The 11,274-nt window shown below is 55.2% G+C and overlaps 1 protein-coding gene across 3 annotated transcripts; it reads right to left on the bottom strand.

Moving 5' to 3' along the window:
* On the bottom strand, positions 11–7,448 carry ACP2 (acid phosphatase 2, lysosomal). 3 transcript variants are annotated; one of them, XM_013969854.2, is made up of 11 exons: positions 7,080–7,448; positions 6,422–6,517; positions 6,045–6,131; positions 5,000–5,152; positions 4,792–4,890; positions 4,624–4,713; positions 4,064–4,196; positions 3,171–3,253; positions 2,948–3,054; positions 2,648–2,823; positions 11–908 (listed from the first exon to the last, which is right to left on the bottom strand). In XM_013969854.2, exons 1-11 carry the CDS (start codon positions 7,191–7,193, stop codon positions 775–777), a joined length of 1,272 nt encoding a protein of 423 aa, XP_013825308.2. In that variant the 5' UTR covers positions 7,194–7,448; the 3' UTR covers positions 11–774. The 3 variants fall into 3 exon arrangements, with proteins under 3 accessions (XP_013825308.2, XP_017914610.1, XP_017914611.1); XM_018059121.1 differs by having other exon boundaries at positions 4,064–4,193; XM_018059122.1 differs by having other exon boundaries at positions 798–1,781.

Raw genomic sequence — 11,274 nt, 5'->3', positions numbered from 1 at the left:
GAACCAGCACTGGGAGTCCCAGACCTTCATTCTCTGGAAGCTCGCTCAGGCCTTTTCTGGGCCACAGTCTAGAGCTGTTCAGCTCACAACCTAGGGATCCCAGCCCCACCAAGGGCGGGGACAGTGGTTTCAGGATTCTGTACCACAACTCACCATCCCCTCTCTGCCATCCCCGACTCCTTCCCAAGCACAAACCTCCAACTGGCTCAAGGTGAGGGGTGACAAAGATGCTGAAAGCATTATGTCTCACTCGAGTTAACGGTGGCTTCAGCTGGACAAACTTCACTGGCTGGCTCTTGGGTGATCTGGTTCCCTGATGGCCATTCTTCCCGCTAAAATAAGCACTGAGAGGTGAGAGGCAAGACCGTGTCCTTGGGGCCATCTGCCAAAGACTCTGGGTTGGAAGAGAGAGCAGGGTTTGATAGAGAGGCAAAGCAGATCAGCACCATCTCCTTCAGTTTTTTCCTCGCAGGTCCTGAATGAAACTGGAGCACTTGTCTACATTTCACGTCCTTAGAAGGGAGCACGGAGGAGGCAAATCTCGTTTGGAGGAAGCCAGGGTCCGACACAGTACTTGGTTAACGTTGGGCACGTGGGTGACAGGTGACAGGTGCCTCGGGCCAAGCTGAGCCTCACTTGTTCATCTAGGTGCGGGTGATCAGAGGGAGGCCCAACCCAGGGTCTCCTGTCCATGGGCTGGGGAGCAGCAACAGTCAGGAGCAAGGGCCCAGCCCACCTCCCCTAGGAGGCAGAGGGAAGGGGGCTGAGTGGTTGTCAGGCATGGTCCTCCCCATCCGGAACGTGGCGGTAGCCAGGAGGCTGGGCCTGCACCCGGAAGAGGACGGTAAGGAGCAGCACTATGAGAAGGAAGAGGATGGAGCCGCAGACGGCCAAGGCCACGATCACCTCTGAGCACGGCACCGGGGGAGGAGAGAAAGGTCACGTCAGTGTTCGTTCAGCAAGTGTTGGGGCGCCTGCCACATGCCAGGTGCCGTTCCCACAACGGGAGACCGCAGGCGGCTGAGGCGCAGTCTCCCATGTGGCTTTTCCCTTCTAGGAGAGGAGGCGCCATGACAGGCAACTGACAGAAAGGGCAGGTTAGTGGCAGATGCCGTCGAGAGAACCAAAGCCAGGCAGGTCACAGGCAGGGTGTCGCCGAGAAAGCAACAAACTGACCTGAGCCTTGGAGTCACTGAGTGAGACACAGATCTGAGAGGCGTGTCCTCAGGCCAGTGGGCGGAGCCGGGGGGGAGGGGGAAGCAAATGCAAGAGAGAATTAGCTTGACATGGTCTAGGAAAGAGTATCACCAGAGCAGACTGAGCAGGGCCTGGGAGGCCACAGTGAAGCACGTGGGTTTTGTCCCAAGTGACGGGAAGCCACTGGACAGTTCTGAGAAGGGTAGTGATGTGCACCGATTCGTGTTTTTAAAAAATTTAACTTTGCTGTGCTGACAGACTGGTAGGGCCAAGAACAAAATCAGAAAGAACATTAGGAAGCTTTTCAGTACTTCCGGCAAGAGATGGTAGACTGAGCTAGGGAGCCAGAGCACGGATTTTAAAGACTGGACTGGCAGGATATGCTGGTGGTTTGGAGGTGGGGGTCTGAGGAAGGGGGCACTTGGAATAGCACCTCGGGATATGCTGTGCACCTCTGTGGCTGAGGCTGCATCTACTAAGGCGGGGCGGCCTGCAGGGAGAACGTATGGATTTAGACTTCCACTGTGAGATGCCTTAGTGGACATCCACGTAGAGACCTCAAGTCTGCAACTGGATATGTGAACCTGCAGCTCGGAGAGAAAGAGGTCACGAGTCATAAAAAGAACTTAGCATGGAAATGGTAACATGAGGCCATGAGGCTGCGTAAGCTCACTTGCGTAGATGGCATCAGTGGGGAAAGAGCCAGGCTGATGAACCCGGGGCCATCCGCTGGTTAGTGGGGAGGAGAAGCTAGTAAAGAAAGCTGCCTGGGGGGAGGGGAAAGGAAAACCAGAGAAAGCAAGGAAGTGGTCAAAGAAGGAGTGACCGATTCCATAACGCCGCTGACAGGTGAGAGGAACTCACTTAAGAACTGGTCAGCTGGCTTTGGGGCGAGGGGAGGTCACTGGTCCTCAACAACAGTGACTTCCGTGGAGTGGCAGGTAACAGAAGCCTGTCCAGTGTGAATCTGAGAATGAGCGGCAAGGAGGTGACAGCAGAGTCTAGGCAACTCTGAAAGATCCCATCGGAAAGGGGAAGAACGGGAGTGGCAGCCGGAGAAGGAGGCGGGCCAGAGGAGTCTGTTGGGCTCTGCGCCGGGACTGATCTGGCAGAGCGGCGACACTGAGCACCGGGGCCCATGTAGAGGGGAAAGGAAACGAACCTGGGATGCAAGTGGAAAGGCGGGCCCCCATCGAGGGCTCACGCCAGCGAGAGGGCCAGGACACGTGGTAGGGGGCGGGTGAGACGGTCCTCTCCCTCCCAGCTGCAAGGCTTTCCTCCTGCTGTAAGAAGGGCGTCGCCTGAGGGCAAGGAGTGCATCTCAGGCTGGGAAGGGGACTGTCTGGGAACCTGCACCAGGACTGGAGGTGCCTCAGCCTCTGGAGACCTCTGGGTAGGAACCGGGAGCCATGCTGGGCCTCGGCCAGCACGGAGGCAGACGGCCGCTCACCTGTGTCTGCAGGCCCGCCCGCCAGCTTGCACTCCTGCAGCCAATCCTTGGGCACGACCGGCTCCGTGAGGCGGAGGAAGTCCTGCAGCGGGCAGCGGTTGGGGCAGCCGGGCAGGGTCAGGGGCCAGGGGTCCCTGTGACTCTCATTCCGGAAGTACATCTCCACCGAGAAATTCCTGCGGGTGGGTGGGAGGCAGGCTGGCAGTGGTTCCCCAGGCCAACAGCGTCCCCTCAGGCTGCCCACAGCCCCTCCCTCCACTTGGGCGCCCCTCCCGAGGGCAGACTGCGCGCTCCACTCACCCACTGTCCTCCTGGTACAGCTCAAACATGTGGCAGGACGCATAGGGGGCCTGCTCACCGTTGTAGACGCCCAACGCCATCTGCAGAGCCACCAGCGTGGTGTCGTGCTGTAAGGGAGAGGGCTTCCCATCAGCACCGCTCCCCCCGCCAACCCCAGATATCGAAGAGAGGAGGAACCCAGCTTCCGTGTGCCCTGAGCCCCCTGGGGGCCGGGGGAGCTCACCGCAGAGTAGACCAGCAGCTTAGGGAGCTGGGAGGTGGTTGCCATCAGCGTCAGGTTCTTCCGTATCTGAGCCAGCAGGACACCTGAGGGAGAGAGTCCCCCAGTGTCAGCGGCTGCGGCCTTCACCGTCCTCCGACCAGACCTACCTGAGGGCCTCTCTCACCCTCTGCCAGCCCTGGGTCTGATCCCCAGCAGAGAGGACACGTCAGAGGAATCCCACTTAAGAACTTTCAAATTTACAGAAAGAAGCAAGATAAAACAAGATACCTCTATTTCAACACAGATTCAGAAACCTGCCCACTTATTCATAAAGGAGCTATGAGGCCCTGCCTGTGTTGAAGAATTACTCCAGTTGGGAACAAATATAAACTTAAGGCTGCTTCAGGGAGTACTAGACAGCGGCACCAGCCAGGGGATCTCTGTCAGGGGAAGACTCGGAGAACTTCCGAGACGCTGGAAAGGTCTGGCAGCTGGCGCTCCCTTGAGCGTTCAGATCAGCGTGTGGCCTGTGTATTACTCTTGGCCTTCTTTCAGAATGGCCCCTGGTGGTCCTTTGGGGGAGGTAGGGAGTTATTTGAGGGGACAGAAAGTTTCCTAATATAGATGAAACTTAAGAATATGAATGGCAGAAGAGATACACACACACATACACACACACACAAGATACACACCAGCCTAACTGTGGTCACTGGTACTAGTGACAGACATGCTAAGCACTTGGGGGACTGGGGAGGCTTTGATGACTGACAGGATAACCAGGGTTCACTGGTTCTCAAAGAGTGGAGAACTCTTCAGGCAGAGAACTGAGCGTGTGAGAAGCAGCCCCCCCTGCAGAAAGTTTCTAACGCTGTCGGGTTCTTTCAGGGGAGTGACATGCTGGTCTAGTCACTCACCCCCCTGCAGCCGGGCCTTCTCTGCCTGCTTGTAGATCCCGAAGAGGAAGCGGAAGCTGAAGTCCTTCAGCCGGCTCAGACGCTGCATGGTTTGGGGCGAGGCCCAGGGCGGCAGGGGCAGCCCGTGTGTCTGCTGTGTGTGGCAGCGGGCAGGTTAGCTCCCCGGCCCCGGCCAGAGCCTCTCCCGGGAGCAGCTCTCTTCCCCACTGGGATGGTGCCTGCGTGTGTGTGAGGGGAGGCAGAGGGTCTGGAACCAGGAGACGTGGTGGAGGGTGTCGAGGAGGCAGGGAACAGGAAAGGAGGCTCGGGTCCCAAAAGTGTGACTCAGCAGAATGGAGTTGGATACCACGAGAGCTCCGGGTGGGGAGAAGCGGGAACTGCTGACCATCAACAAACTTGTTTCCCACTCTGAGATTCTTTCTCACCCGTGAGGGAAATTCTTCTGTTTCACAAGAGGCAGCTTGCCTGGACCTCCCCAGGGGCATGGCATCAGGCACGGTGTTTTACTTGGCCTGGCCACCAGGCCTGCCGAGCTGTGAGAGAAGACCTGAGCCGCTCACCTCGCAGAAAAGTGTGTCGTAGACATTCCAGACGGTCTCCAGCGTCAGGTCCGTGAGCCCCGTCTCATTGGCCACCATCTCCAGGAATTGCTAAGAAACACGATCAGGGGGTCAGTCCTGCCCGGGGCTGAAGGTCAGGGTGGTGCCCTCTACCTCAGCCCCACTCACTGCATTCTGAACACTCTCGTTCTGATACTCGGGCGTCCGCCGGGTCTCATTCTGCAGCTGTTCAAAGCGGGGGCATGGGCCCAAGGGGAACTTCAGCAGCTGCAGGCCAGAGCGGGTAAGCAGAGGCAGAGAAGGAGTCAAGGATCAGCAGGCCAACGGCCAGAGTCGTGCCTGCCATCGCCTCGAGAGAAGGGCGGGCCAGGCTTACCCTGTCCTCGGCAATGGGCACGGTGTGGACGGGGATAGGCTGCCAAGAAATGTTTGGGTTAAAGCGCTGCATCCCGTCGGGCGGGAAGAGTCCAGCCAGGTTGGCCTCCGCACTCATAAGCGTCCGGTCAAAGTCTGTGCTTCGCACATAAACCTGCAGAGATGACAACATCAGTCCCACCTGTGGGAGTCGGGGAGTGGGGGCAGCTGTGGCCTCACAGTGGGGCCCCAGTTCTTGCTGTTCACCCAGCAAATTGTAAATCCACCAGGCATCTGGCCTTCTCCCCTTCTCTGGCCTTCCCCACCCATCTTCCAGCCTAGACGGATGGGGTTGCTGTCCCCCCATCTGCAAAGAATTCCTGCGGGAATGGCTATAGGTCAAATGCTCCTCCCAGTCTAAAGTGCTTACTCAACAAGGCTCTCGGGTCTGCCAGCCTGCCTGGTTTATTACAACACCTGTCTCCCTTATCGATGCCCGGGTCCTTGGGGGCAGAAACTGTCTTTAATCACACACACACGCACACACACACACACACACACGCGCACACACACACACACTGCTTAATAACTGGCTTACAGAGCAGGAGAGGAAACAAGATGAGGAACAGAGATAAGTGCCTGTGAAAAGGGAGGAAGAAGTTAGAAAGGGCAAGATCAGGATAGGGCCGGCCCTCAAGGAAACAGTAACAACCTGAGGGACACAGATTGGATCTGGCTGATGCACTGTTACACGCAGTGCCAGCACAGTGCCTGGCCCGTAACAGTACTTGGATGGAAAGCCTGAGTTACTTCACAGAGTTGGAAACTACTCTGCGAGGCCCTTAGGTCTGGGCTTGGATGCTTGAACAGTTTGGCTTCTTCCCAAGCCAAGCAGGGGCAACTCAGCCTCCAGAGTTTTGCTTCAGACAGCCCGTGGACGCCTCATCCTGCAGCTGTAACCAGAGACGCACGGAGGAAGGCCACAGTGCCCGGGTCACCGGCAGTCTCCCCGAGGGCAGAGGGTGAGAACAGCCGATCCCTCCTCCCTCTCGAGTTCCCAGCCTTACCTCCTGCCGGTGGTAAGAGGCGTTGAGGAAGCCACGGTAGCGCTGTCGCAGAGCCTGGCCCAGCTCCCAGTGCTGCAGCATGCCCTCCTGTGGGCAAACCCAAGGGTTAAGAGGCCCCGGGGGAGCGGGATGGCGCATGAGGACAAAGGGGGCTAGCCACGGCTGCTTTCCACCTTGCGGTTGGAAGCAGATGGGTTAATCTGATCCCACAAGTTGTTTATTAAGGGGTTGATTGTGTGTGCATTGTGTGTGCCCATTTTAATCTGGGCACAGATGAAAGTGAGCTGAAGAAATGTGGCCAAAGTCAGCAGCCACATGGGGAAAAGCAGTCTGGTGAGTTCTACAGCTCATCCTGAGAGAGCTGGCTCCTGACCCACCTTGGTTAGCTGACCAAAGCCCTGGGGCCATTTGTCTTCCTGATGGGGGTCCTTGGGATACGTCTTCACTGGAGAGCGGTCTCCATGTCGGTACAGCTGAGGAAAGAAAGTGGTGAGCCCAGAGGCCAGAGGGTCCCCTTGGTGTGGACACAGAGCCAACCTCTGCCCCATGTTGAGAGCCTTAACTCTACCCACTGCGAAAAACCCCAAACTAGAAGTCACTAACTTCTTGCAGCCTCCAGAGACTCTTAACTTGGTTAAGCAGTGCCGCTGGAGACCTTGGGAAAACCGAAAGTACAGGAGGGAAAGGGAAAGAAATGAAAGCAATGCAGGTGTGTTGTGGGGGAGGGGGGACTGGAAAAAAAATCACCAAAGGTTGCCTTAGAAGTGAATCTCTTATAAATCACTGAACTACATCCCACTCCCAAGGCAGACTCACCAATCTATCCTCTAATACAGAACTCCGTGCACCCTGCCCCCAACCCTAAATACCCCAGGGCTTCACAAAAACTGCGAACCCTGGCCCCCAACCCCGCAGGCCAGTCGTCTCCCCACTCCTCCAGACCCTAGACCCCAGCAAAGCCCCGCCCCTCCCTCCACCAGCAGGCCGGTGCCCTCCTAGCACTGGCCAGCCCTTGGCGACCCCATTTCTCATTACCAAGGTAACGAAACGCAGAGTCCGGGCCTGGGTGGGTGGCATCACCATCAGGTTCACACCAAGAATGAGCTGGAGAAGAGCCGCCCGGCTCCAGCCAAACCGCCTGCCCGCCATCACCGCTGTAGTCTATACAGCACAGAGGCTGGAACCCTCTGGGTGACACTTGCAGCAGCCACCCGGACGCACCCTTAAGAACACACGCCGGAAGTGCGCTCGCCGCCATCTTGGTAAAGGCGCGGGGCAGGGGATGGTGGGAGGAGGAATCCCGGAGGGAATTCCTGTAGGAGGTTCGCGATCCTGCGGTGGAAGAGGAGCATGGGAATGTAGCGCGACCTCGCCCTGCAGAAAGGGTTTGAAGACCTCGTCTTGGTAAAGAGACCCCTGAGCGTGGATTTTGCCTCTGCTCACGGAGACCCCCGTACCAAGGTGGCTCTTGAATTCGGCTGGACCGTGGCCGGGAGAGCGAGCGCCCCCTCGGGCCGGGGGCTGCCGCCAGGCTTGACCTAGAGCCAGAGCCCGTGCCGAATTGAGGCGAGGGGTGGCCCAGGGGTGGAATTTGAGCCTTAGCCTGGGCTCTTATTTCCTGAAAGAAGGCTTGTTCGGGGTGTAGGGCACAGGGTGTACCAGCCCTTTGGACTTCTGTGTGCCTGAGGTTGGTCCCAGTCTAGCCTACTGCTCATTTCCTGAGCAGAGCTTAAGGTGCTCTCTCACTTCCCCTTTCAGTGCTTTTCCCTCTCCTCCCACCCGTCCACTTCCAGGTTTTAGATGATTAGAATCGAGATGCCGTGCCTCTTCTCAAAGGGATTGGGTTGCACAGGATGTTCAGGCTCCAAAACCAAAGCAGTGAATCCTCAGGGGAGACATTTCAGACCAGTGGGGAGATACTATAGGGGTAAGGGAAAAGAGGATATCATACAGTAGGAGTAGATGGGCTTTCCACAGAATCAGACAGAGGCCCGCTTGGCACTCATCGCTAGGATATAGGTGAAGCCAGTCTGGCTTCAGATCTTTGTGACTCTGAACTTGGGGAGGGACTCACTGCTCCAGGAAGTCAGGTCAAAGGCCATTTAGATGCTTTGATTCAGTCTGGCCCCTAGTAGCCAATTACCTCAGATCATTGGAGAAATAAAACCTGATCAGAACATGTGGAAGAAAGCAGAGTCATTATTTTGCCCCAGGACTCCAGATTGAATTATTTACATATATTTCAGGATCTAAACTTTGCTTCCAAAATTGTTATGGAGGAGTGAATAGAAATTGAGAGCTGAAGGCTGGGTAGTCAAAAAGTTCTTAGCCTTATTTAGTCACAAGCCCCTTTACAAATTAGATGAAAATTTAGTCTCTTCTCCAGAAAAATGTCCATACACAAATAGAATTTTGTACACAACCCCAAGAAGTTCATGAAGACCATTAATAAGCTTCATAAATCCGCATCTCTGAATCCTTGATGTAACCTAGTCCCCTTTTCTTCACAGATAAGAAAACAAATCCTAAAAGAGGAAGTGACTTGTCCAAGGTCACACAGTTTAGGAGACTGGATTAAAACTCAGGTTTTCTGATTTCTAGTCAAATTGTCCTGTTATAAACAGACTATTTCTCACAGGCTACTCAAACTGCATTGTTTAACTATATTCAGTGGCCCCCAAATATTTTCAATAAAGAGATTTCTAGCAAAGAAAACCTTTTCACATGGATGGGGTTGAACGGGACATGGTTAATTGACAAAATTCTGCATATTAATGGGAGTTGTTGAATATTTCATTTTAATATGCCCCTTACTCTCCTTGCAAAGTAGCCAGACTGTTGTGATATCAGAGTGTAAATCTCAGGCTTACTAAATTTTGGCACGTAGAACAAAAATCCCTTAAATTCATCTTTTGCTTTTCTTCCCACTTGCTCAAATATTTCTGTTTTCTTTGTGTCTGCAAATATCCGATGTAGGAAGTATTGATGGAGAAGATATTATTTCAGTTTTGATGGTGAGAAATAAACCCAGGAAGGGTGAGGATTGCATCACAGCACATGTTAGAGCCGAAAGTGGAGCCCTGACTGCTGGACCCCCAGCTTCCGCATGTTTTCCACCAGATGGTTCTATGGTTCCCACATCTTGATTCTTAGCTACAGCTGCAAAAAGAATAGATGTGTAGATGGATACATGGGCCTCAGTTCAGTTCAGTTGCTCAATCGTGTCCAACTCTTTGGGACCCCATGATTCACAGCCCGCCAGGCCTCCCTGTCCATCACCAACTCCCGGAGTCCCCCCAAACTCATGTGCATCGAGTCAGTGATGCCATCCAGCCATCTCATCCTCTGTCATCCCCTTCCTACCTCAGGCCAAATAAATCAGAATCTCTGAAAAGGAGGCCACTTTTGGGAACCACTGCTCTACTCTTTGTTGGCAGAAGTGAACCTAAATCCGTGTGAGTTCATTGTTTTTCCCAATTGGGAAGGTAGTTTTGTACAATGGAGTGAGGTGGGAATTTCTTGTTTGAGCTTTTGAGTCAGCTACACTTGTGTTCAAATCTGAGATTTCCCCTCCTGCTAGTAACTACCTCTTGGGGTTTTATATATAAGGAGAAATAAAATAATACCTGCAAAGATAAATGTATGTCATAGGACCTAATAAATATTGCTTTTCTTTTTTTCCTTTCTGCTGTCTATCATCTCTGAACTCACCGACCTGGAATTCCTGAGTTCTTCCCAGGAAGATTGGGAGGTTGAGAAGTTACTTGGTTGGCCTGAAACATGACCGCCCCCCCGCCACCTCCCACTCCCCACACTTTGCAGCCTTCCAGAATCGTGAGGGAGGCAGCAGGAAGCACTTGCCCCCCTCCTCCTCTGTACGCCAAGTGTACCCTGTGGCCTGCTTCAGGGGAGCGCTTTGAGGGGAGTTATGTAGTGGTGCATGTGACCGCGGGCTGGGGGATGCGCCTGTCTTGGCTTCAGATTCCCTCTGGAGGTTGTGGCGAGCGGGAAGATCTTAAATGGAGCTCCTAGGCAGGATGCCTCCTCTCAGGATGGAGGAAGCACACAGGAAAGCCCCCAAGGGACGGGGAGGCCTTACACCCGACACCTCCTGGAGACTGGTAGGTGGGTTTGGGGGTCTGGCAAAGTGAGAGGTGATTCCTGCTGCAAACAACTGACTGCTGGCCCTGGCTTGGGGAACAGGGCCCAGTCCTTAGTCTCCAGGACCCCTGTGGTTTGCTCTCCCCTCACGGGGAGGCTCCTGAACCCCTGTAACCTGAAGGGGTAACTCAGGCAGTCACGCTTCCTCCTCCTCTGAGACAAGGCTGGGGCTGACTCCCTGACGTGGGAGAGATGGCGCCCTAAGCTGCTTGTTCAGCAGCCAGCTCTGGCCCGGGTCGGAGGGTGACAGAGGTGGCTGGCGTGTGGTCCTCAGTCCCAGCCTGTGGGGGAGACGAGGGTGTGAGGAGAGGAGCTGAGGATCTGGAGTGAACGAGGGTCTCCTCCCGACTCCCAGAAGAAAGGCCATCAGACCCCAGACCAGAGTGCTGGGTGTCTCAGTGGCGCCAACCCTTCCTGGCCGCTGGAGGAGAAGGGAGCCGGGAGAGGATGTGCGTGCTTGAGGCGGAACCGTTTCAGTTGCCCAAGAGCCAGAGTCCCTGGCTTTTTACTTTCCCAGGACAGCTGGGGCCTTGTGCTCGTGACTCAGAGATGCCCAGCCCGGGGTGCCGGCCTTGTGAGGGGATGACCTTGTGATGAGAGGGAACAAGAGCAAGAGCTGGAGGCAGAACTTTGAGATGGGGGGTGTCAGAGGGGCTTTTCTGAAATGTGAAAATGAATACTTGGGCAGATTTTGCAACACTGCCCAGCCTGCTGTCTTCTCAAGTTTTGCTCCCCAACCTCCACCCGTTCCCCCTGCCCCACCCTGACCTTCCTCCCGTCTTTCACCAAGCTCTTTGCTGTTTCTGCTCGCCCAGTGCCTCTCCCACCCAGTTCCCCCCACCCCGTGTCCACTCTTGCCCTGCTCCCTCTCCTCTTCCCTGGTGCCCTGTTCATCTCTGTGTCTGGCCCTCTGGCTGCCCGCCCTGGCCTCCTGTCCTTCTCTGCTTTAATGCGGGACCCATGGGAACTGGAGTTCACAGCAAAACAGGAAGAGCCTGTGAGCAGGAAACTGGGAGTGGGGCCGGGGAGCAACCAGCAGTAACCTCAGCCCCTTGCTTCCCACATCTGC

The sequence above is a fragment of the Capra hircus genome, chromosome 15 (assembly GCF_001704415.2).
Source record: "Capra hircus breed San Clemente chromosome 15, ASM170441v1, whole genome shotgun sequence".
NCBI classification, from domain to species: Eukaryota; Metazoa; Chordata; class Mammalia; order Artiodactyla; family Bovidae; genus Capra; species Capra hircus.
The sequence above is the reverse complement of the archived record's forward strand: the minus strand, read 5'-3'. Positions and strand labels throughout refer to the sequence as shown.